Source organism: Typopeltis vanoorti, chromosome 7, assembly GCF_054136105.1.
Source record: "Typopeltis vanoorti isolate ZY-2024b chromosome 7, IOZ_Tvanoo_1.0, whole genome shotgun sequence".
Lineage (NCBI taxonomy): Eukaryota > Metazoa > Arthropoda > Arachnida > Uropygi > Thelyphonidae > Typopeltis > Typopeltis vanoorti.
This window is the reverse complement of record NC_143555.1, coordinates 141,365,902-141,393,819: the sequence shown is the minus strand read 5'-3', so window position 1 is coordinate 141,393,819 and position 27,918 is coordinate 141,365,902. Positions and strand designations below refer to the sequence as shown.

Sequence of the window (27,918 nt, the reverse complement as noted above, 5' to 3'; positions counted from 1 at the left end):
TGTAATAAGTAAGTAGATTACTAAAACACGACCTCCCTTTAGCAAATCCATGCTGTCCATCAAAGATTATACCATTGTTGTCAACCCAACTCTGGATTCTAGTTCTCACAAGCTTCTCCAACAACTTAACCACAACACCCGACACACAGATAGGCCTATAGTTTGATGCTTGAGTTCGATCACCTCCTTTATGAAGTGGCACAATCTTGCCCTCCTTCCACTCTTTAGGGACTTGACCAAGTGCAAGACTTGTATTAAAAAAATATGTCAAGGCAGGTGTCAACTCTCTGGCACATTCCTTCAGAATACGCGGTGATATATTATCAAGTCCCACAGCCTTATTTACATCTAGTTTACTCAACTCCCCAAACACCTCTTGCTCACTTACAGTCAGTCTCTCCTCCCCATCATCAACTGCTCTTAATCTCTCCATGAAGTCACATCCACAAGATTGAAAGATCTTTATGAACTGCTCATTAAGTATCTCCACCACACATTCTGCAACAGCTGTCTTTATACCATTTCCTCCAATCAATGTCATCCTTCCATAATCATTCTTTCTTTTGCTGGCTACATATCGAAAGAACTCCCTAGGATTCTTTTTAGCTTCATTAGCTAACTGCTGTTCATACCTCTCTTTAGCTACTCTCACCAACCAAGTCACTCTCCTTGCCTGGTCTCTGTAGAACTCATGAAATTGGTTACTTCCACTTCTCTTATGCTGCCTCCACAATGCCCTTTTTCTCTGTATTGCATGCTTAATCTCTTTATTCATCCATCTCACACCTAACTTATTTAACCTTCTCACCCGTGGTATACATTTAGACATTGCATCCACTAAATATTTTTTGAAAATCCCCCAAGCTGCATTGATCTCTTTTCCAGCTAACTCCTCATTCCATGCTACACCTGCAAGCTGTCTCCTGAGCTCTTCATAATCACCCCCCTTGTAGTTCCACATATACCCTTTTTTCACAGGGGTCCTTGCACTGCTGGCAACCACCCAAGTAATCACCTCATGGTCACTTTCACCAATTGGTGGATGATTTGATACCTCATTGATAATTACATCCTCCGATGAGATGACCAAATCCAAGACCCTTAATCCTCTTGTGCCCTCTGTTACATACTGTCTGAGGTAGTTATCCCTCAAAAACTCAAGAAACTCATTTTCTTTACTTCCAGTTGCTATATCTTCATTCCAGTCTATATTGCCATAATTAAAATCACCCATAATGATCACCCTTTTCTTATTTGCTTGGCTTATTTGACTATACATTTCACTATCACCACCATCCACATTACCAGGTCTATAACAACATCCCACCAAGTATTTGATTCTATTCACCTCTATCTCACACCATACTGCCTTAAAACCACTGGCCCCATTTCCCCCTTGCATCTCTACCTTGTATGGACATAACTCTTTCTCTATCATCAATAGCACTCCCCCTCCCTTTTTACCCCTTCTATCCTCACGAAACACATCATACCTTTCCATCTCTATTCCTGTCAGGATGTCATCCTCATCTAACCATGTCTCACTTATTCCGACAATCTCTGGGTGCACAGACGCAATTAGTGCAACCATTTCATCCGCCTTGTTTCTTATACTTCTAGCATTGGTATACAAACACAACAACTCATTTCTGGATCTACAGCTAGTTCCACTGATACCACTCACTCGATGTGATCTCTCCATGCTGGACTGGGGCCATTTCCCTTTCTGCTTCTTCATTTTAGAACCCCTTGCAATTCCATCTGTTTCCTTTTGATCCCTGATCATCCCATTACTTTCCTGCCTACACATTCTCTCACCTCCTCTTGGAGCATCCACCTTTCTCACGCTGTGTATCCCTGTCCACCCTGAGCCTCCCCGTTTCCCTGCTCCTCTTGCACACCCATTCTCTCATTATCTATACTCATACCACTCACCATCACATTCATTTCCACTCCTTCAATCTCTTCTGTCTTACTCTCCTGCTCTTCCACATCACTCCCCTCTTGATCTGATTCATTCTCTCTATTCACTTCTCTACCTTCCAGCAGCAGTCTCTCCAAGCGACTCACACCATAACCACTCAAATGCAGTCCATCGCTCCCATACAGCTCACTTCATCCCTCAAACTCATTCCACACATTAACAAACTGTACTCCAATCTCCTCACACATTTCAGCCAGAATATCATTCATAATCCTTGCTCTCCGCCTCATTTCACCACAATCATACCTAGGCAACACACTGACCACCCTTCCTGTCACACTATTCTCCTTTATCTTTCCAAGCAGTCTCCTGACATTCATTTTGACATGCTCTTTGTTCTCTCTCAAATCATTTGTTCCAATTAATACAATTAACTCTTTTGCCTCATGTTCAATGCCTCAATCACTCTACTCATTTTACCGCCTGGAAAACATACCTTGTGCATTTTATCCTCTAGCACACCTTTAATAATGGAGTCGCCATACAACGCCACTCGCTCATCTTTTGTTAACTCTTTCATGCCATCATGATTTATTTTAATAGTTTTGACCTGCATTCTCTTAATTTCATTCCGCATCCATTTCATTTCTTGCTTCATCCAATCCAATTCACCTTCTGAACCTCGCGACACATTCACTCTATCATTAAATCTTTCTAACTTTCTAACTCTCAACCCTCTCTTCTCACTTTCCCTCTCATTCATCCTTCTTTGTTTCCGTACTTTCGGTCCAACATACGTCCAACTTTCACTGTCATTCTTCTCACTTTCACTCTCACATATCTTTCTTTGTTTCCGTACTTTCGGACTAACATGCGTCCAACTTTCGCTATCATTCTTCTCACTTTTACTGTCATTCATCTTTCTTTGGTTCAGTACTTTCGTTCCAACATGCGTCCAACTTTCGCCATCAGTCATTCTTTTTTCGCTATCATTCATTCTTTCGATTTTTTTTACTTGCGGTTTCTGCACCACGCCATTTCTACTTTCATTCGTTCTCTGAATTTCGTTTCTTTCCGCCTCACTTTCGTCCCTTTTAACATCCGTTACGGTTGTCAAATCACTCTTTTTCTTTTTTCCTGATTTTTTAACATTTTTTCGCCTGTCTTTCTCACCATTCTCTTTCAAACGTGCACTCACGACACAATCGGTACTAGCACTTTCTGTCATCAACTTCATATTCGCATTCATCAATTCCTCGTTCAGGTCACACCCTTCTTCCGTCCGCACTAAACATCCACAAATCATTTATGTAATCGAAGGAATACATATAACAGACCTCACACTTAACGAACCTACTGAAATCCAAATTAAAATCATGGAATGACAATGCAGCCGCCATTTTTTTTTTTCTCTGCAGGTTACTAGGTCTAATATTAACGTTTTCGTATTTAGTTTAAGCAAGAAAAAAAAACCCCACACTAATAATATCGGTAGCGTACAACGTTTACAGCCGCTCTTACTTAAACAATTACGCATATATACTTAATTATTCCTAGTAAAACTTATCTGAATCAGGAGCTCTTCAAAGCACGTTCGTAGCGCTTGACCCACTAGCGCCCTCTCATCAAGATAACTTAAAGAAAGCTATTTTAGATCTAAATGAGATATCCAAAGATTATGGTATGATAATATCAACAGAAAAATCAAAAACTATGGCCTTTAAAGGACAAGATCCAGCAAGAACTAAAATAGTAATAGATAACAAGATCTTAGAACAGGTGAATTCATTTAACTACTTAGGATGTATGATCACATATGAAAATGAAAAAGATATAAACGTAAAAATTGCAAAATATTTCAAAATAACAGATGTAATTAACTCTATATTTAAACCAAACCTAGTTCAAAAACTAACCAGACTAAAAGTATACAATACATTAGCCCTACCAGTCTTAATGTATGGAAGTGAAATCTGGACAATAAAACAAAAAGACAAACAAAGATTAACAACAGCAGAAATGAAGTTTATGAGAAAAACTGCAAAGTATACCCTATTTGATCACAAAAGAAATGAAGAAATTATGAAAGAATTAAACCAAGAACCTAATAGAAAAAATTAAAAAATATAAACATAAATGGATGGAACACGTTCAAAGAATGAAAACAGAAAGAATTACCAAAACAAGCCTTAAAGTACAAGCCATTAGGAAAAAGAAAACCAGGACGTCCTCTTGAACGATGACTTCTAAGGCTGGAACAGGCCATGCTAGGCCTAAATCCTTGATACGCATGATGATGATGCAGATATACAGACCGGTCTGTACTTCTGTTCTATACCAATATACAGTGATATTAGAGTGTGGAGCGATAACTGGACACTTAGTGGAAATGAATGAAAGCATGAACAAGAGAATGAGAGAAAAAAAAGGATAAAAGAAGTCACGAGTGATTCAAGAATAGCAGCGTATGGAGATTCCATTGTTAGAGGATTGATTAATGAGAGAGTCCATAAGGGCTTCCATCCAAGAGGGAGAATGAGCAAAATAATTCATGCTTTGGACATGAGGAGGAAACAAGTAAGAGAATTAGTGGTGGTCATGTGAATGAATGATTTAAGTGAACATAAGGAGAATGTAAGGGTGAATATCAGAAGGTTATTGAACAGAGCGAAAGATAACAGTATAGTGGGAAAGGTTGTAAGTGTGTTGTTGAGGTTGGCAGAGCTGTGTGAGAAGAAGGGAGTACAGTTTGTGGATATGGCATGTATCTGAAAAAAGAATGGAATTATACAGATCTGATGGAATGCATTTGAACGGCTTTGGAGTGAGTGCACTAGTGAAACTGCTGCTAGATGGAAGTGCAGTGTGTGATTCAAGCAAGAAATCAGAAGTAAGAGGTCAAGTGAAAGATCAGGAGAGTGGTATTAAAGAGACAGGTGCTTGACAATGGAAGCAGTGCTAGTGTGAGAGATGAAGAGAGAATGGGAATGCTAGAGGAACAGGGAAACAGAGGAGCCCAGGTGGACAGGGAGATGGCATAGGTTGATAGATGCTGGAAGTAGTAGTGAAGGGGATGATCAGAATAGAAATGGAATAGATCAGGATGTAAGTGAGGAAGCTGAGACTGAGAACATATATGTGGTAAGCACTGATAAAAATGATCGGGCAATAGTAGGTGTGGTGAGGAGTGTCACAGAGATCTGTTTTGGGACCATTATTGTTTAACTTGGGTCAGTGACAACGAGCCTGGTTTAACTGGAGAGGTGCAGTTGTTTGCCAATGAGGTAAAGTTGGGAAGAGCTATGAGAATTGGTGAAAATCTTGTGTCCTTGCAGAAGAATCTGAATAGACTATGTGAGTGGGCAAATGAGCTGAGCTATGAGTTTAATGCTGCAAAGTGCAAGGTTCTTCACATTGGTAGGCAAGGTTGGGATGCAGAGTACACAATTAATTCAGAAATTTTGAAGGAGGTGGGAGAGATGAGAGATCTGGGAGTGATGGTGGACAGAGCCTTGAAGTTTAGGAGTCACAGTGCTAAAATTGTATGACCATCCCAATGGATTATGGCTAATAATGAGGAGGACATTGACATGCAGAAGGAAAGAGGCACTTGTTTCCTTGTACAAATTTGATCGGGCCACATATGGATTGCTGTACAGAGATTTGGTCACCTGGTTTTCGGGGGGGGGGGGGTTTGAGGATATATTGGAGAATATCCAGAGAAGGCTTACTAAGTTAGTGCAAGGTTTGAGGAGAGATTGAGGGCATGCAACTTATAGAGCCTTGTGAATAGAATAAGAAGAGGGGAATATGATTGAGACATAAATGGTTTAGTGATTGTTACCAGATTCAAGGGGATAAGATTATTCAGGTATTCTTTACAAAAAAGGAGCATCTGAAAGATTAAGCAAAATGCTCACCCCCCTCCCCTGTTTGCAGGGGAGAGGAGTAAGCATTTTGTGCTCTACTAACATAAGTGAAGTAAAGCATATGATCTCTATCTAAAAATAGTATAAAGGACACATTAGATTTATTAATTATTGTAAATCATGACTTTCCAGTCATACCTTGAAAACTTTTCACAGAATCAATGGAAAGGCAGTCAATTGCTATATTGTAGTTGCTATGATACAGCAAATGGATGCAAATTTAAAGATGGCTGTGAAGTTTTAAACAATCAACCATTGAAAACATTGGCATTGCTAAAAATATGGAATGCTATCATCCAGCTTTTTTAATTCCCAAACAAACAGCCTAAATATCCTTGAATATACCAGAGGATCTACTATACAAAAAAGCAAGACTTGAAACCAGAATACAACCATTTCTCAGCCAAATAAAAATGAGGACTCTTAAGCTGTTTGACTCTGTAACTGAAGTTCTCAAACTCTAGAAAGGCTTCAAGACTCTATTAAGTTCTCAGCAGAAAATAAAGCAGGCCTACTCAACAGTTTCGTTATCCTTCCACTTAGAAAATCTACTTGAGGTGTCGGGAATTTAGGTTTTTAATTTACTTACTTAATTAATAAATTTTATTTTTATTTTTATTTATTTTTACAGTAAAGTCAGGCTAGTGTCAATGGTTGGCCAAGTTTTTTTTTTTTTTTTTTTCAGAGTGAGTAATATATATAAGAATGCTAAATGACTTTCACATCAGTGTAATTATGTGATGAAACACTAAAGAATGAAATTCATTTTAATTAAAGTTATTTATAAAATACAGCAGTTGACTCCATGTTTTTTTTTATAATGAATATTGATCACCTTGTCACAATGAAGTTAAATCATTTGGGGATGAATATTAGACTTACTTAAGGAGTGGAAGCACACTTCGTGCACTACTAACAACCCTTGCATGTTTGGCCATTGGAGCAATAGCTTTATGAAACTTCCATAGCCTAAAAATAAATAAATAAATAAACACTCTGAATAACAATTTTTTTTCTAGTAGTCAAAATGATTAATAAATAAATAATATGCTATATGAAAATTCTTTGCTTATATCCAAACAAAGATCGCAGGGCATTATCAAAATGTGGCAGTGGAAACCTGTTTGTTTACAAAGTGAATAAAAAGCAAATTACTTTTTTTTTTCAAGCTACGCATTTACCAGAGGCAAATCTCTAAACATTCTTGAATGAGCTCCCTTCTTGGGATATCAGATAGTACTGTTTCACTTCAGTGCTAAATAATCTGGTTTTCATTTAATGGATGAATATATCTCTTCTGTAAGGAGATAATAATTATTAAAACATCCATAAGGATATTGGGACTCTTCTACAAAGGAAGATAAAGATAAAATGACTATTGTAAAACCAAATATACAGGCTGTCATTACAAGTAACAGCCTAGATCAGTGAATCAATAATGTCATCTAGTCTGGTTAATGCATAATAACAAGATTTTTCATATTGCATAATCCTTTATTTGTTGTATGACAAATAAAGGATTATGCAATATGAAAGCTGGAAGTCTCTCATTGTCATGTTTGAATGCAGATAAACTAGACTTTAATGAATACATATCTTTTTGTCTTATTATCAAGCTAAAAGAATAAACATTTTCACCATTCAAACTAAAACTTGGTAACTTTCAAAAATGAGGCCCGTGTAGCTCAGTGGAAGTGGCGCTTGCGTCCTCTACGCTTGATCGCTTGAAGTCAAACTTCAGGTCTAGTTGCTGACTGGAGGAACTTTTTCTAAGCCTTTCTTCGACCGATTCCCGAGTTAGTCGATCTCTGGCATGGACAAGCGGGTTTTTCCTCCCGGAAACTCGGGTTTTTTTTATCTCATAAACTCAAGAAAATCGACCATAGTACCCACATTATTTCAGACAGTAACATATCTTGTTAGGGTTAGGTACCAAGAGATGGCAGCACTTGTTTGCCAGCCTCTTCATCAGTCATCAGTGGCTGCTATAATTAGTGATAGACATGGGCCAGCTATTTCTGATTGGCTACCGATGGAGATTGAACTGCCCACTCAGTCTGCAAAAGCTAGATAGGGTATAAAGGCCCCGCCTGCTCCCTATAAGGGAATAAAAGGCGTTAGCTGCTTTTTTTTTTTTTTTTTTAGAACTTTCAAAAATGAAAGATCATAAAAATGCCTAATTTAAACTTTGAAAAAAAGAATTTTTTTTTTGTTCATGAATATTTTCCTGATTTTCTGTGAATTTTATGAACAATCTATAATAACAAATACAAAGTTCACTTATTTGTCACAGAATGCATCCTTTTATAATTTTTAAAAACAGCAAAAAATAAATAAATAAATTATATATATAATATATAATATATATATATGTAATGTGTATGTGTGTGTGTGTGTGTGTGTTATGTTCCATTGAGTCGTTTTCATCTCCTGGTGATTCTATAAACATGCGCTTTCCATTCAGATCTGTCCCTGGCCATATCTTTCAGAATTTCCAGGAACATTCTAGTTGCTTCTTTAACTCCATCTACTCATCTAATTCTTGGTCTTCCTCTTCTCCTGCTTCCATCAACTTTAGCAAGCATCATCACATCTTCTCCAAACTGTCATTTGCTCGCATAATATGTCCAAAGTATGACAATTTTTGCTTGATGATTATAGCTTCGAGGGAGCAATCTGGCTTTATTCTGTCTACCACTGATTTATTAGTTTGCTTTGCAGTCCATAGTATTCTTAGTAAGCATCTCCAAACCCATTCAAATGCATCTATCTTCCTTCTTTCTCAGGGTCCAAATTTCACATTCATGCAGTACCACGGGGAATACCATTGCTTTCACGATTATTCTGATTTTTGTTGCGAGGCTAATATCTTTAAGGATCTTGTTTAAATTTGTCATTGCTTTCTTTCCAAGTAATAATCTTCTTCTAACTTCTTCAGTACAATACCAATCTTTATCAATTTGGATCCTAGGAGTACAAAATTGTTAACTGTTTCCATTTTCTCCCCATCTACTTCAAAATCATTAAACTCACACGTTGCCATAACTTTGTCTTTTTGAGGTTTGCTTAGCAGTCCTCAAAAAGACAAAGTTATGGCAAGTCCTCATTTGGCCTTAAATTTAAGGCCAAATCTTCTTTGCATTCTGCTAAAAGGTGGTATCATCTGCATACCTCAAAATTATTAATATTTCTTCTGCAAATTTTAATTCCAACTGAAGACCCCTCCAGCCCTGCCATTCATAACATGTATTTATTCGCTGTACAAGTTAAACAGGTATGGAGATAAAATACATCCTTGTTGTGCTCCTTTACCTATTGTGAAATACTCAGTTTCTCCAAGATCTGTTCAGACAGTAGCTTCTTGTTCATAATAAATATTCCTCAGAAGGATAATGAAATGCTCTGGTACTCCCATTGTTCTTAACTCATTCCACAGTTTCACATGATCTACAGAGTCAAAAGCCTTACTTTGTTTCAAGGAAACAAAGGTAGACATTCTTTTGATATTCCTGTTTCCTGTGCTCTTTCTATTATCCATCTCACATTGGCGATCTGATCGCTTGTTCGTCTGCCTTTTTGAAATCCTGCCTGTTCATCTGGCATTTCTCGCTCTCTCTTCATGAATGGTTCCAGTCTTTTCTGAATAATCTTAAGTAAGGCTTTACTTGCATGAGAAATCAGTGCTATAGTTCTGTACTTTTTGCACTCTCTTGCATCGCCTTTCTTCAATAAAGGTATATAAACTGATTTTTTCCATTCCCTAAGCCATATAGTTGTGATCCAAATTCACTGAGATAGAGCTGTTAAAATTTTTGCTGCCTCTTCTCCCAGGGCTTTGAGTAGCTCAATAGGTATCCCATCCCCTCCTGGTGCTTTCTTACTGGATAGCTGTTGCAGTGCCCACTTCACTTCACTCTCCAGTGGTACTGGTTCCTGTGTATAATCCTGCTCTTCAAATTTCTCAGTAACTTTGAAGTTCTTTCTGTAAAGAGCTTCTGTATACTGTTTCCATCTTTCTTTGATGTCTGCACTTCTGTATGATATCCTTTGTGTTTACTTTTCAATATTGTCGCCTTGGTGCTGAACTTCCCTGTCAATTCTCTGATATTTTTGAAAAGATTTCTTGGCATTCCTTAAAGTATTTTTCCTTGTCTCTTCTGGTTTGTCGTTGGACCTCTGCATTCAAATGCCATATTTCCTGCAAATTTCCTGTGGCCTTCATTTTCCTCCTTTCTGTTATTGAGCTGTTAAAATTTTAACTGCCTCTTCTCCCAGGGTTTTGAGCAGCTCAGGTATTCCATCCCCTTCTGGTGCTTTCTTACTGGATAGCTGTTGCAGTGCCCACCTCACTTCACTCCCCAGTGGTACTGGCTGCTGTGTATAATCCTGCTCTTCAAATTTCTCAGTAACTTTGGAGTCCTTTCTGTAAACATGTATACTTTTGGCTTGTCGTTGGAACTCTGCATTCAAATGCCATACTTCCTGCAAATTTCCGGTGGCCTTCATTTCCTCCTTTCCTGAGCAGTTTTGATGTCATCTTCTGACAGCCATTTAAACTTCTTCTTCTTACAAACTGTAGGAATATTTTTCTTTGCTTCTGTTTTGAAGATCATATCTGATCAACATTTGTGTTGTTTTACAGTTTCCGTAATTTCATATGTATCATAGCCACTAATAATTCATGGTCTGTTCCACAGTCTGCACCTGGAAAAGTCTTGACAGACTGAATAGCACTTGTCCATCTTCTTTATCCAAGTATATAATCAATTTGATTTCTGTACTATCCACCAGGTGATATCCATGTGTACAATCTCCATTTGTGCTGTTTAAAGCAAGTGTTAGCAACAAATAAAGAATTCTCTGCACAAAACTCAACTAGTCTTTTCCCTGCAGTGTTATGAATACCTAAACCAAATGGCCTGTTATTCCTTGTTCCTCGGTTTCTCTCACTTTTGCATTCCAATCTCCGATAAGTAGCCGTAAATCTCGCTTTGGTGTTGCACTATCACTTCTTATAATTCGCCATAAAATTCTTCTATATCTTCTTCTGGTATCTCTCTCTCTCTCTCTCTCTCTATATATATATATATAAAGAAATGATCAAGAATTAGATATCTAAATATTATAACAAATGAATCTCTGACCTAAAGAAATATGTCCAGAAAATTTAGAAAAAATGACAACACTAATAATTTCAGAAAGAACATAGATCATTTATAACTAAAAGATATTTCTGAACAAAAATTTGTACATATTTTAATTTTGAAATAAAAAAGGAAACAAATTCATACAAACAAAACACACAAAAAGAAGAATAAATTAATGATGCTAAGAAATTATATTCTTGGATAAAGAATTAAACAATTTAAGGGCCCTTTTTCCATGAGCTCTAAAGACAATGTTACTCCCACTCCTAATCTTGTTTCATTCATATTCTATCCTTCTCCCCCCCCCCCCCCCCAAAAAAAAAATTTATATTTTTCACCTTCTTTCCAAAGAATTCTCAACCCACCCTTAAACCTCGGATTTTAAGATTTGCATAACTCCTGTCTCACCCGCAATTCTCTATCTCCACATTTCCAAGTCCCCCCCCTCTTCCTTTCAGTCATACTTCAGCTGTAATACAAATTATATCACCATATGCTGGATGGTGTGAATAAGAAGATAACCAGGAACATCCTACAAAGATATGTCCAAAATTATTCTTCCCATATATTCTTCATGTATTTGTCTTTAAAACATCTGTAATGTCCCAAAAATTGAGCAAAATGCCTACTTCAGTCATACTTCAGCTGTAATACAAATTATATCACCATATGCTGGATGGTGTGAATAAGAAGATAACCAGGAACATCCTACAAAGGTATGTCCAAAATTATTCTTCCCATATATTCTTCATGTATTTGTCTTTAAAACATCTGTAATGTCCCAAAAATTGAGCAAAATGCCAATGACATTATAAAGAGACACTCCTAAACAAAAATAGGAAAAAATAGCCATAAAAATGAACATTTATTTAGAGGAGTAATGTGGAAATTTTTCCAGAAATAATACCAACAAAGTTTGCACCTGAAGTATTTTCAGGACAGGGCAACTTGTATATAGAGACTAATGACTTCACATCACTTGCCTTGGTATCCCATAATGCAAAACATATATCCTTATGGACATGTATAATGCTATGCATTATGGGAAGGATCACTATCCAGACTGGTTTCAACTGAGGTCTCATCAGTGGGCGCCAGACCCAGAGGTGATACCAAGGTTGAAGTAATGCAGAGGTCATATTTCCATATACAAGTAGTCAAAATGTGTCACACCTTATTATTAAAATACTCTGGATTAGAGATAGTTGTTGTGTATGTAAACAAAGTTTGCACCTGAAAATCCTTCAGGCATAAACTTTGTTTGCTTACACTTGGATAAAGGATTAACCCAAGAATATAATTTCTGGGCATATTTAATTTATAGTATAACCAAGTGGAAAAACTTCCAACAAAAAGAAGTTTAGATGATTGTATTACTATTGATACCAATATCTTCATATTGGTGCAGGATGCAAGAATGGATATGAAAATTGAAATAAGAAAGTGATCATGAAATGCTTTTCAGTATAATATAAATAAAACTGTATCACAATGTGTATGAAAGTTATAAAAAGAATCACAATCAAACAATTGTCAGATGTAAACTGCAAAACTCAAATATACAAATATTAATGAGGAAAAATAAAAAGTGAAAGGGATTAAAAACAAAAACAAACAAAATCTAAAGGAAATGATTGACTAAAGTAGGAAAGCATATGGCAAGGTTGTTTGCAACCTTGCCATATGCTTTCCTACTTTGAAGAATAAGATAAGAATCTTATTCTTATCTACTAGGAAGAATAAGATAAGAATCCCAATGTGGAGAGAGAACATTAAAAAGCGGTCCATTAAAAGAAAATAAAATAAAAAAGAAAAATGTAAGAAAACTAAGTTGTGTAAAAGTAGCTAAACAAAAGCTAGTCAAAGATAAGTATCACAAAGGTGATAAAATATTTTGGATGTTACTAAGAAAGCACTGAAGTGGAGGAAAGAGTAACACAAAAGTAATCAGAGATTATGAAGGTGATATATTGTAGGTCCTAGGAGATGTTGAAATGCATGTGCACAAAGGCTAGAAGTATCAGAAATAAAGGAGAGAAGTTTTTGGCATTGGTCAGTATGACTTGGCTAAATATTATAGGCATCAGTGAGACCAGGTTGACAGAAAATGATGTAGTTACAAGAACAGAATGTAAAGGATATCGTATTTTCAGGACGATAGAGAGAATAGGACAGGAGGTGTAATATTGCAGTGATACATGAAGAACTTCAACCAACAAAATTAGAAGTTGAAGAGAATTTTAAGTCTAGGGAAGATGGTTTGTTTGAGAATATCTGATGTGAGACAGATGCCAACAGGACAAAGTATTTAAATTAAGGGGATATTAAATCCCACACTGTTTCAAAACTGAATAAGAAACTCAAAGATTAGAATCAAACAGTTTCATGGCGAATATAGTAAACTATAAAAGTATCGGGCAGATACTAGCGTAAGCCAAAGCACGTAGTACAAACTAGGGCAACTCGTAGCAAAGGTGGGTAAAGATCTGATCACTATTCTTTGTATTTCCCATAATGTAAAAACACATCTCCTAGGAGATGTATGATGTTATACATTATGGTGGAAGGTCATTACCCAGACCAGTTTCGACCTTTATTGAGGTCTCATCAGTGAGTAGGTAGACCAAATTAATACTGAGGGTATAGTGAAAAGAACTGCACCCATTAAATTATTAAATTAGGACAAAGTATATTGTTGGCTGCTGCTATAGACCAGGAAATCCACAGGAAGATGTAGATGCCATACATCAGCAGATTAGCACAATAATGCAGGTTGAGCAAGTATTATGGGAGACTTCAGCTATGGGGACATAGACGGGAGGGTGGGGGGTAGGGGCATGGAGGGAAGGAAGTGGAATTTATACAGCTGCTAAGGAATAATTACCTGAAACAGCATTTTATGGAGGGGACCAGAGGTTTGAGAGAGTGCTGGCTGGTATCAGAAAATGTACCCATAACCAAGATACACACTCTGCTTCCAATCAGGGAGAGTGACCATACAGTCTTAGTCTGGGAGGTTGCTATACTCTCTGTCAAGAAAGAGTTTATGTTATAGCTGGTAATTACGATAGTCTTAGGAGGTACCTTGAAGCAGTGCCATGACTTGAGAAGCTGCAAGGAAAGAATATCAGTAGTGCATGGGAAATGGTCAAGGATTGTTTGAGAGAAGCAGTATCATACCCTTTGTTACCATAACTAGTGGTAAATGCTGTGGTAAGAAAGGCCAAATATGATTATGAGAGAAAATTAGCTAAGCAGGCTGAAGTAAATTCAAAGGAGCAAGCTCTAAACCAGGAATACGAGATCATCAACCATACATTTATAAAAAATGGATACAGTAAAAAAAACTATTCACAAGATCCTCTACTAAAAACAAAAAAGATTTCAACAATGCCATTGCCATACCTTTTGTTAGAGGCATTTCAGAAAAAATAGACAGAACGCTACACAAATACAGCATCAATACCACCTTCAAACCCCAGACAAAATTAAAACACCTACTCAGTTCTTCCAAAGCTCCTCTTCCACACCTAGCCCACCCAGGGATATACAAAATACAATGCACATGTAACTTAACATACATAGGGAAAACAGGGCAAACTATCCCAATTAGGAAGAACGAACACAAATAATGCATTAAATGCCTCCATTTTGGAAAAACCGGCCTTTCAGACCACTCCAGACACACCACAGAATTGATTGAAAAGTACCAAGTCCCTACATCGCACCAAAACCTTCAAGAGGCAATTTAAAGAAGCATATGAAATGCTCAAACACAATCCTAACCTGAACAAAAAGGATTGTCTAACCATTCCAAGAACGTGGAGGACCCATTTGCAACCATTATAGCAACCAGAACAAGCCAAAGAAAAATCTCAATACAAGAAAACTTAATGAAGTTTTTTTTTTTTTTTTTAAACATTCAATAGCAACCTGAACTGTACAAGTCCAGAAGAAAATCTTAGTAAGAGAGGTTTATTTATTTTTCTAAATTTTTTTTTTTTTTTACCACTAGAGTCAGGCTAAATAAAAGATCAATTAACCCTTTAACTGCTGATTTTATATTCTACTGACATTGTCCCATGTGCTGAATTAATTTTGTAAAAAATTTATAAATAAAATCAATTAAAATTCTTACTGAAGTAAGAAGTCTGGACAGCATCATAAATTCTTGACATACACTTGTTCACTCACAAAAATGACAATAATAGTGTTTTATAAAATTTGCATAATCAACGGGTGTCCACTTGATTAAGCAAATTACACACGTTAATTTATGTAGAATCACCAGGATCTTCTTCATCTGAAGGACACAATTCACTTAACTCAGACAATTCTTCTCCCGACTCATTTGTTGTTAACAATTCATCAATTTGATCATCAGTAAGATAACGCAGATATTTTCTGGTAGACGCCATATTGTGACATCACAGAAATCCCTGCAGTCACATGGTTTATGCATTGTACTGCATATTATTATTATTATTATGATTATTATTCGTGACACCTCCAAGGAGTCCGGAGACTCATCGCGGGAGGACACCTACTGTACAATTCTCAGTATCCACCCGAACCTCTACAACCAATCATCCACATTAACGCCATCTACCGTCCTCCACCACAACTAGTATTTTTTGTCTGTAAATTGCGTGTGTTCTGTAGGGCTGATTTGTCTATGCGGGATGAAAAATCGAGTTAAATCGATTTTTCATCAATCGAGTTAACTCGATCGTAGCAAGGTCACCATCGAGTTAACTCGAAGCAGTTAAAGGGTTAACAGCATAGATTCAATTTACCTTTGTAGAGTGCAAGAGCATGTAACTTGTTTTCATATACACATGTATTTTACTGATGATGACCTCAATACAAAGATCGAAACATCAATTGTTATTTTATTAATAATAAGTAAAATAATCATTTCAACACGTGTTTTGTGTCCCTAAATTCGTAAATATAAATATAAATTTAAAGAAATTTTTTCATTATGTAGCAAGAGGAAGAATGACTATGGAAGGGTGTCTTTAATTAATAATTATGGTAGAAAGGTGACAATAAAAAGAAATAATTGAGTTGCTGAGTGATCGCTCTGCAACAGTGTATCATCCAGGTGGAGATTTGTAGTTGCTGATGTGACAGAGTCTGATATTGGAATTGAGGTAGATGAACAAGAGGTACTTAGCATATTGAAAAATATTAGTGTCAATACAGGTGTAAGACTAGATGGCATGTTGTTCTGTGAATGTGTAAGAGAATTGGCAGTGCCACTGATGAAATTGTTCAATCTAAGTCTCAGCTCTGACAAGATTCCAAGAGAGTGGTAAGAGGGGTAAGAACATTCCATCATACAAAGGTGGCTCCAAGACAGAAGTAGTAAATTACAGACCAATAAATATCTCAGGAGTAGAGATTAAAGTATTGGAAAAGTTGGTTAAAGATAAAATCCAGCAGCAGGTGGATGGGAAGACATTATTCTATGGTGGGCAGCATGGCTTTGTAAAAGGTAGGCCCTGCCTTAGTAATTTATTCACATTTTATAACAGCAAAATTAGATAATTCTAAATGGACAGAGAGTTCAATTTAAATGCCACACCATAAGGCTGTGGCATTTAAATTTATTTAAGTGGTATAATAAACAATAGTACAGGTATACCTTGCTTGGTTTTGCTTAACGCAGCAAAATTAATTGCGGCAATCCCTTGATATACGCTGCAAGAGTTTTGATTAACGCGCCTTTAACCATGCGGAGCTCGCAGCTGATCTGACAGATACATGCAAACTGTTTAATATAAATATTCTTACACAATTCAGTGTATAGCTTGGAGGTCATGAGTAGCTGTGCATTCATGACCTCCAAGTGATATTCAACACTGTTTTTTGCTGTCAGTTTGGTTTAACACATGTTATGTAAAGATTTGTGATATTTGACAATAAATTGTATCTGAGAGATACCGCGACCTCCGATGTCAGTATAGTATGGTTTAGTTGTTGTTGTTTTTTTTTTTATTCTTTGTTCAATGATTTCTAGATTGTAACTGAAAATAAATAAACCATCAAGTATTAATGAAATAGAGAGCTAAAGGCTTATTTATCATACATGTCCTCTAGATGTGCCTTACATTATGAAAAATACTAAGAAAAATGATCTGGAGCTTACTCCACCTTTACTATGAGTTGCCCATAAGGTTGATTATGCATGCATCTGCCGAAACTTTTAGTTTCTATATATTCGGCACGAAACTCTTGTAGTTTCTATATTCGGCTATGAATAATGTTGATTCAATATCCACTTGTTCCATCATGTATTATATTTGCAGTGTTTTTTTTATGTTTTATTGCATTTTAGCACATACTAGTAATGATGTATCTCTCAGATGTACTGCGACCTAAGCTGCAATTTTTACCGCCACGAGCACCGCAGGGTTACATTTACCATGCAAAAACATGCAAGCCTCGTGGCGTGAGCATGATGACGTCATTCCTCCTACGCAGCCTCCTACAAATTATTAATACAGTAATCGATCATGGATGAATTGTAATTTTCACCATTGATTATTAGATTTGATTAACGCGATTTTGATATACACGGTAACATCAAGGGATTAATTAACCATGTTAATTGAGGGATACCTGTAATAGTAAAAAAAAAAAAAAAAAAAACTTAGCATTCAAGTAGATTAAATGCACATTAAATTTTTGCAGTTTACTACTCTGTAACAAAATGTTGCCTCATTAATTTCTTTATAAAGTATCTTGATAGAATTTTTATCATGAATAGCAAAGATGTAATTTCAATATTCTTTATGAATATATGATCGTGTTGTTTTTAATAGGAGGCAAACTTCTAGTTGCCTACTATATTAAAACTATATTTTAATTAAGTCTCACACAATTAAATTTTCAGTAGTAAAAGTTTGAATCGAACAAAATCGAACTAATCAAAGTGAAATGACAACAGCAATCTAGCAGATGCTTAATTTGCATGTTTCTCCAAGTTTTTCTAAGCATTTTCATATGCATAGTATTCATTTCCTGCTCTGCTGTTAGTTAATAAGAACAAACTTTATATCAGCTGTCCTCTCTAGTGACTCAAAAATTTCCTTCTCAATGCAGCTTTCTGTGGAACCACAGGTACAAATAAGTCTCACTGTCCAATGATCAATTTTGAAATTTGCCCACCTCACTCTACTTTGATTTGTACACCATTCGAGCAGTTTTACTTCATGTTTAGTGTTGAATATTGTTGCTATTTTTTTTAAAGCATGCACATGGTTAGTCACTATCATTTAAAGATCTGTATCAGATCATACCCATGTATGTGAGTAATAGATGCTACAAATGTAAACTATGAAGTCAAACACACACACACACACACACTCTCTCTCTCCATATAAAAGTAGTTTAACTATAAAAATACTTAATGTGAAAATTTTTTGTATTACAACAACTGTACTTATACTATGGTAAAATATGCATGAAAACAAGAATATAAGTTCTTGTGAAACATAATATCTCATTTATAAAAATAAAATAAAATGATTATCAAAGAAAGAAAGGGAAGTAGGACCTCTGCTCTGGACACCAACACAGTTTTGGACTACCTCAAGTTTTCAATAATCAAAGTAGCAACAATATCAATACTAAGATCCCATACTACTTAGGTAGGTGATCTCCATTACCTAGCAATAAACTTTAGAAACATCAGGTCTCTCAAATGTAATATATTCAATTCTGTTTATCAAAGAATTCCAGAAATCTTATTACCTGTCAATGGTATCACCAATACCACTAGTCGTTCGTAAAAAATATCCAAACATAGGCTGATATGATGGATCAGTGAAAAAAGTCAAGACAGCTGGATCAACAAATAAATGATTTTGTTCATTTGATCCCTGATCAAATAGCTGAGTGGAACTTACAATTAGTGATGCAGTTAAACATGGGAGGTCTAAAAGTGTATGAAATACCTAGAAATAAAAAATAAATATATAAATAAAGCAAAACAGAAATGTTTCCTGCACTTTTGTGTTAACTTGTTTAGATTTTAGTGCTTAAACTAAAATCTTATATCTTAAACTAAAATCTCAGCAGTTATATAATAATGCTATCAAAATATTAGATAACTCTTCTGAAACTTAAAACAACTTCTCTTTCCAAGTACACCATAGAGAATGGCTCTCCTCAAACACGAACACTTCTCTTTTCCACTATAAATGCAAAGCAGAATGCCTCAAAACTTCCACTCTGCAGTAAAATCCAGACAATGAAAAACAGTAGTTTTCCTTTGCCTGATTTGAGTGCTTGCTTTGACATTTACCTCCAACCACTCTTAGCACAAATCATTACATCAATAGCTTCCTCAGCTTCTAAAAAATTAGACACTCTTTTCCACTCAAGAAGCTATTTTACACCCACCCAGCTACTAACCCCATATACAGACACCAGAGAGTAGTATGTGGTGGAGTGAAGTCTAGGAGAATGATGGTGACTAGTGGAATACCTAAGGGTTTGGTACTAGGGTTACTATTCTTTAATTTGTATATCAATGACATAGGGAAAGATGTAAGAGGGGATATTCAGCTGTTTGCTGATGATGCAAAACTGGACAGAGAAACAGCTGATAAAAGTGATGTAGATATCCTATAGGATGATTTAAATAAATTGGCATAGTGGGCAAAGGATAATGATTATCAATTTAATGTTGCAAAATATAAGGTTATGCACTTCGGGTTGAAAAGATTGCATATGGTATATCATATTGATGGTATTGGTTTGCAGGAAATTGACGAGGAACTTGGAGATAATGGTGAGCAAAGAGTTAAAGTTCAGTTAAAATTAGATAATTTTAGACTTTTAACTTTACTAACAAGTAAAGATAAGGAAGTTATTATCCTTCTTTATAAGACTATGATTTGGCCACATCTTGGCTACTGCGCACAAATTTGGTCACCTGGGTTTCTTGGGGGACCAGGAGGTGGTCAAAAAGATTCAGAGACAAGTGACCAAGATGGTGACAAGTCTGTGGAATATTCCCTAGGAGGATAAGTTGAAGGTTTGTAGGTTACAAAGTTTAGTTGATAGGCAGAAAAGAGGGGATATGATAGAAACTTTTAAGATATTAAAGGGGTTTTATAAAATTGATACAAGTGAAATTTTTCAATATATGACAAATAGTAAGAGAACTAGCAGGCCATCCATGGAAATCGTGTAAGAATGTGTGGTTAGTATGGTTTTGCAGAGACTAGATTTTTTGTGTGGAAAGTGGTGAGTGGAATGGATTGCCAGAATTGGTTGCAAGTTCCCTGACAGTGAATGGATTCAAGGAGAAGTATGATAGGATTTGTTGTATGATGGTTGATTTGGGTCTCCAGTAATGAGTAACAGAAGGATACCTTCTGTAACAGAAGGCATGCAACAACTGAGGGTTTTGGATTTGACCATCTCATGAGAGGACGTCATTGTAAATGAGGTGTCAAATCTTGCTCTTGTTGGTGAGAGTGACCATGAAGTGATTACCTGGGTGGATACCAGCTATATGATGACTTCTGTGAGGTAAGGATATATGCGGAGATATGAGGCTAGTGATTGTGAAAATCTCAGGAGACAGCTAGCAGCTGTATCACGTAATGAGGAGTTGGGCAGAAAGGAAATCAGTGTTGTCTTTTGGTGTTATTCAGGAACTAACCTAGCAGAATCAATGGTTAAATGTATTCCATGGGTTAGAACAGTGTTTCTCAAAGTGTGGTACATGGACCCCAGGGGGGGTCCGTGAAAGGTCTTCAGGGGGTCCGTAGCAATTTTCGACTAAGCATCATTAACACATGGAATAAAATTTAAGTTTGAGATCGTAAAACGTTCCTATTGTATCACTGAATAAGGTACAGAGACATCTGCAGGCTGTGTAATATGTTTCTCAACAAACAGTGCAATTAGAGACAACTGGGATAAAAAAGCACAAACTAATGAATCGCATGACCCCTCCCACATAAAATGCTGTATAGTAGACAATCAAAACCATATGGTGCACCGGCAACATAAGGGTTTGTTTGAGTGAACTTGTTAAAACTAAGAAATATATAGTGAATGTGTTTCAGATATTATATAAGGAATTTGGTTGAAGAGAATTAGCATTTCAACTGAACTGTCAGCTTGCCTTTCTCAATTAGTAGTGCGATCTTTTGTTAATACTGCACCAATCATAGCTGCTTTATCTCTACTGGCCTACCATTGCTGTCTGTTTCGAGTTCTGCTTTCACTAGCAATTTGTTGAAGGATTGTTCGTTAAATACAGTAATTTTTTTAGCTTTCAAATTCTTAAGTATGGATCACTGGTTAAAGACTGGATTTTTAAAATGTGCAAAAGAGAGGTGTAGATACAAGTAGCTATCAGCAACAAGAAAATGTTGATATTGTATCTGGATCAAGTGAAATTGATAAGTGTGTGTCGTCTGACATCTCTAAAGAACCAACTAAGAAAAAGATGAGAAAACTTTGTAAGTACGATATAAATTACTTCAAATGTGGATTTTCATGGACGGGAACCTATTTTCCATTATGTGTAATTTGTGGTGAAACTTTAAAAAATGAAAGCATGCAATTTAAATTGCCATTTTGAATCGCAAACATAATGAATGCAAGGACAAACCTGTCGCATTTTTTCAAAATAAACTAAAAAATTTTAAAGAATCTCAAAAAAGTCATGTCGATCGTGTCAGGAGGTGAAAACATTATGGCTTTAGAAGCGTCATATCATGTGTCGCTATTAATAGCAAAAAGTGGTGCAGTGGAAACAAATGGTGAAACTTTGGTCAAGCCTGCAGCAAAAATAATAGCGGAAATTATGATCGGAGATAATGCAAAAAGATCTTTTGATCAGATTTGCCTTTCAAATAGTACCGTTCATCGAAGAATCACTGAAATGGCTGAAAATATAAAACAAACATTATTATCCGATATACGTAAGAGTCGTTATTATGCGTTGCAGGTAGATGAATCCACCGACATTACAAATTTTGCAAATCTTCTAGTGTTCGTTAGGTATGAAAAAAAATCAAAAAATTCATGATGACCTTTTATATTACCAACCCTTGCCAGAACGTACAACAGGAGAAGAAATATTCAACAGTATAAATACTTTTATGCATCAAAACAAGCTTGATTGGAAAAGTTGTGTTGGAATAAGCATGGACGGAGCAAAACCCATGGTTGGATCTAAAAAAAGGCTTGTTACAAGGATTCAAGTTGTTGCACCAAATGCAAAGTCGACACACTGCTGCATACACAGGGAGGCTTTGGCTACACACATGATGTATATAGACCTAAGAAAAGTTCTTGATGAAGCTGTAAAAATCATAAATTATATTAAATGCCGTCCTCTAAACGCCAGAATTTTCTCTCAACTTTGCAAAGATATGGGAAGCAACTATACACAACTTCTTTTCCATACCGATGTTTGTTAGCTTTCTTGTGGAAAAGTCCTTACTCGTTTATTTGAACTTCGGAAAGAACTACAAGTTTTTCTTCATGAAAAGTCATCATCATCATCAAATTCCTGCCATGTACCCTCAAGGGGGGTACAGGATATGACAGTACTACATGAAAAAATTACATCATTACTAACTTCCTATCTACAATTTTCCTCCAAATCAGTCTGTTACTTGTCAAGATTCCAACATTATCAGATCTTATATTTCTATCGTCTAAGGCACTTTGTACCGTATCAATCCACCTATATCTTGGTCTTCCTCTGGGTCGTTTTCCTGCCAACCTGGCAGAGAACACTTGTTTTGCTAATCTTTCCTCTCCCATTCTATTTAAATGACCATACCACCTGAGATTAGCTCTGCTAACACATTCCTGGATGCTGACAATGTCAAGTTCTTTCCTAATATCCTCATTTTTAATATGATATTGCCATCGATGCCATCTGTTCATGCCTCTAATCTTTCTCAGGACTCTCATATCTGTGGTCTCTAGTCTTTGGTCAAGTGTTTTACTTCTGACCCAGCTCTCAGCTCCATAAGTTAAAACTGGTTTGAACACTGTCTTGTATACAGCTAATTTAGTGTTCCGACTAATTTCTCTCTTATTCCATATGAATTTATTCAATTGACTTCCCACCATACCAGCTTTGCTGATTCTGTTCTCTATTTCTATATTTAATTTACCATCTTCAGTAAAAATCGTGCCTAAGTAGCTGAAATGTTTTACTTGTTCCACAGGTTCTCCATTCACAACACAGTTGACATTTTCAATGATTCTGCCTATTTTCATTGTCTTTGTCTTTTTATTGCTGACCTTCATACCATATCTATTACAACAGCTATTCAATTTAGTCAGAGAATCTTGCAGACTTGTAGCAGATTTATTTAGAAGTATAACATCATCCGCATAAAGCAAAGGGCTGACATTAACATCTCCAATTTTGATATCAGATTTAATACCACTTTCCTTCATAATGTGATCCATATAGATAATGAATAACAGAGGGGATAATGTACATCCTTGTCTCACACCAGATTTAACATTAAACCATCTTCCTGTACTTCCTTCAATTCTAACTGCTGACTTACAACTCAAATAAAGACTAAGTATTGCTTGATATAACACCCCATTGACACCATATAACTACAGCGTATTGAATAGCTTCTCTCTTGGCACCTTGTCATATGCCTTTTCCAAATTGACAAAACTTAAATACAAATCTTTGTTATATTCCCATGCTTTCTCGACTATTTGTCGTAAAGTGAAGGTCTGATCCTGACAGCCTCTATTTGCTCTGAATCCAGCTTGTTCTTCATCAAGCTTTTCTTCCACAATTCTTCTCAACCGTTTCTCAAGTATACTTGCATAGATCTTGCCGGGAACACTCAGTAGGGAAATACCTCTGTAATTCTCACATTCAGTTTTATTTCCCTTTTTATATATGGGTACTATGAGAGCTCTACTCCAATCATCGGGAATTCGTCCCTCTGTCCAGGCTTTCTGAACAATGCAGTGCAGCCACTGTAAGACTTATTTATATACCACCACCATACTTCAGCATTTCTGGTCGAATATCATCTACTCCAGCTGCCTTTCCACATTTCAAACCTTTGATGGCTTTTTTCTACTTCAAGTATGGATATGTATTCCTGACTGCATGCCTGGTGAGTGTTTTTTATCACTGTGCTATCATCACTGCTTGTTTCATTTAGCAGTTTTTCAAAGTAATCACTCCATACTTCAAGGATATCTTTTTCTCCTGTTTTCATGTCACCTTTATCATCTCTAACTCCTTTTACAGCACTCTTTCCTCCATTCCTAAGCTTCTTCAATAACCTCCAGAATATTTTGCCACCTCCTTGATATTTATTTTCTATATTCTTGCCAAAGTCCTCCCATGACTTTTGTTTAGCTAGTTTTACACACTGTTTAGCTTTCTTACATTTGTCTCTGTATTCTGTAAGAGTAAAAGCTGACTTATTTGCCAGGAACTTTTGATATGCTTTCTTCTTTTCCTTCACTGCCTCTTTAACTTCCTGTGTCCACCAGGGAGTTCTGATTTTTTTATCCTTGCACACAACCTCACCACATGCCTCTCTGGCAGAATCAATGAATGTTTTCTTCAGAGTTTGCCACTGAATCTCCAAGGTTTGATTCCTGTTCTCAAACTCTTTCATTTTCTTTTCAATAATCTTTCTGTATTTTAGTTTACAGTTCACATCTGAGAGCTGCTCAACTTTTATTTGCTTTAAAACTTCCTTACATGTTATTCTTTTCAATATGAAATTCAATTTTATCCTGCTCAAGACTAAATAGTAATTACTTCCAATTTCAAATCCTCTGTACACTCTGGTGTCCTGCACCAGGGAGAAAACATCACTCTCAACAATAACATAGTCAATGAGAGTTTTCTTATTCCTAGCCTCTTCTCTCCATGTGAATTTGTGCACATTTTTATGTTGGAACATGGTGTTAGTAATAACCAATCCATGTCCTGAGCAGAAAGCCAACAGATATTTGCCATTATTATTAGCTTTGCTCTTTTCTCCAAATTTTCCCAAAATATTTTTATATGTCTCACAATCATTTCCTACTCTACTATTTAGATCCCCAACAAGGACCAACTTTTCCTTTTTCATTGTGTCAGTTGCTTTTTCTAAAGCGTCAAAAAATCCCTCCACTTCTACCTTAGTAGAACCTTCTGTGGGACCATAGGCACAAATAAGTCTCATTGTCCAGTTCCCCATTCTCATATTTGCCCACATTACTCTACTTGAGACACTGCCATTCAAGAAGATTAGCCTGGTATTTTGTGTTGAATACTATGGCTACTCCTTCTTTTCCTTGATTGTCATTGCCTGAATTTAACATTTTGTATTTATTGCTCAGAAAGATCTCACCAGTTTTGGTCTTTTTTGTTTCAGTCACCCCTATTATATCGATCTGGTACTTATCTAATTCCTCAGCTAGCTCCATTTCTTTGCCATTCAGGCTTCTTACATTGATAGTACTGATCTTTAACTCTGGTGATGTTGAGTTGGGGTTTGTTTTCAGATTTGTTCCAGTCTCTGACTTTTCGCTGTTCGCCCTGGTTCCCTGGCGAAAACAACGGGGGCCTTGTTTAACCGGGCGACGCCCAAGCCGGCATGAAATTTTGTCATGTTGTACCATCATTTTTTTATTTTGGTTTAACCAATAAGAATACAATTTGGTCGGCTAAATCCCAAATTGCCAGCCCATCCTCGTTCGTTCAGTATCAAAGTAGATACCCATGGTGTACCACGGTGCACCGTGGGTACAAAAGGGTGCACCACGAGAAGGTTAGGATTGGACATTAGGTCAGAAGCCCTGGTCGGTTCTCTGCATTTCTTTAAAGGCTATGTGGAGGTCTCCTCTCAGTTATACAGCTTTGATCCTTAAGCACCCCTTGATGAAAAGTTTGAATTGAAAAAGCATTTACATAATTGGAAATGGCTCAGTCAATTAGCATACCTGGCAGATATATTTATTGTATTAAATAGTATTAATTTATCTTTACAAGGCAAGGAAATTTCTATATTTCATGTCCAAGATAAAGTGAACGCCATGTTGGCAAAAATGAAGTTATGGCAAAAGCGGGTTGGTAATGGAGAATTTGATGCATTTTCATCACTTCATGAATTGCTCGCAAGTTCAAATGAACAAATTGATGATGATGTGAAAATTACTATCATGCAGCATTTAAAAAGCTTACAAATGAATCTAGAAAAGTATTTCCCTGAATTGGACATTAATATTGAGTGGATAAGATACCCTTTCAATAAAAACAATTTTTTTTTTCCCTGAATTAACAGATAAAGCTCTAAGGTTCATTTTTCTATTTCCAAGTTCATATCTGTGCGAAGTTGGATTTTCGGCCCTTGTAGATATTAAGACAAAGAAGAGGAATTGCATTATAGATGTCGAACTGCATCTAAGATTGAAATTAACAACTATAGAGCCAAATTTTGCTGAAATTTTATCTCACCATAAGCAATTTCACTCCTCTCATTGATGATAAATTATTTCAAGTAAGTAAAACTTTATAGTATCTTTATAAAGTTTGTTCTATTAAAAAAAAATCATATTTTTTGTTTACATGAACATATAAATTCAAATAAAATAGATATTTAATTTTTTAATATTTTAAATTAATTTATTCATATTAATTTATTTGTTTAAATTAATTATTTTTTAATTAATTAATTAGGTGGTACTTGGTAATAATGAAAATTTAAGAAGGGGTTCACAGATATCTGAAGTTTGAGAAAGATTGGGTTAGAAGATTAACTAAGGAAGGCATTAAATGGATGAATGAAGAGGCATGCAATGCAGAGGAAGAAGGCGTTATGAAGGCAGCAAAAGATAAATGGTAATAATCAGTTACATGAGAATTATACAAAGAACAGGGCAAGGATGGTAGCTCAGTTGGTAAGATTAGCAAAAAGTGCAGCATGAGCAGTAGTTACCTAATGAAGAAAAAAAAACCCTAGGGAGCTCATTTGATCTTTGTCCAGCAAAAGAAATAATAATTATGGAAGGATGATAATAGTTGGTGAAAATGCTAAGAGAATATAGTTGAGATATTAAATGAGTATTTTATCCTTGTAAATGTGACATCATGCAGAGTTTTAAGTGAGGTGGAGAGAGCGAGAGAAGAGGAGAGACTGACGGTGAGTGAACAGGAGATATATGGAAATTGAGTAAACATGACATCAGTGAGGCTTTAGGATTTCATGACTCATCAGAGATTTTGAGGGAATGTGCTGAGGAGTTGACATCTGCCTTGACATACTCGTTTAATATGAGTCTTACAGTAGGCCAAGGAGTGGAAGTCAGAAAAGATTGTACTGCTTCATGAGGGAGGTGACAAGGCTCAAGATTTCAACTTATAGGCTAATCTGTGTCAGGTGTTGTGGTTAAAGTGTTGAAGAAGTAAGTGTAGACCAAGATCCAGAAGTTGACAACAGTAACATTCTCCTTGATGGATGGCATGGGTTTGCTAAAGGAAGATCAGGTTTTAGTAATCTGCTTACTCATTACAATAAGGTGATAGGTGCATTGAACAAGGAGAAGGGGATAAAATAAAGATATACACAGTAAGTTGGTAAGAGATTTTTATTAAATTAACATAGAAGAGGTTTTCTTAGAGTGCAAGATGGGAGAAAAACAAGTTGATTTCTGGAAGCTGATTTCGCTAGCCAGCCAAAAGGCTATGGGTTTGAATCCTGCCATGGGCATGGATGTTTGTGAAAATACTAGTGGTGGTGGTGGTGGTGGAAAGTAGATGATGCGGCTCACTGAAGTTGGTGGATTGAGTGGTGCTGACGGAGAGTTGTAGAATAGGTGCTCTCCCTTAATGAGTCTTTGAACTCCTTGGAGGTATCATCAACATCACATTCCTGACATGTACCCATAA

At 36.2% G+C, this 27,918-nt stretch overlaps 1 protein-coding gene across 2 annotated transcripts in view; it reads right to left on the bottom strand.

Annotated features, from left to right (window-relative positions):
• Positions 1-27,918, bottom strand: part of LOC150105134 (AP-5 complex subunit zeta-1-like) — a 220,029-nt gene that overhangs the window by 56,731 nt on the left and 135,380 nt on the right. For both annotated transcript variants that reach the window (XM_090396170.1, XM_090396169.1), the window contains exons 11-12: positions 18,762-18,964; positions 6,736-6,822 (exon numbers count right to left, since the gene is read on the bottom strand). In XM_090396170.1, the coding sequence (XP_090252296.1) occupies positions 6,736-6,822; positions 18,762-18,964 (290 nt within the window). The remainder of the gene's footprint in view (positions 1-6,735; positions 6,823-18,761; positions 18,965-27,918) is intronic.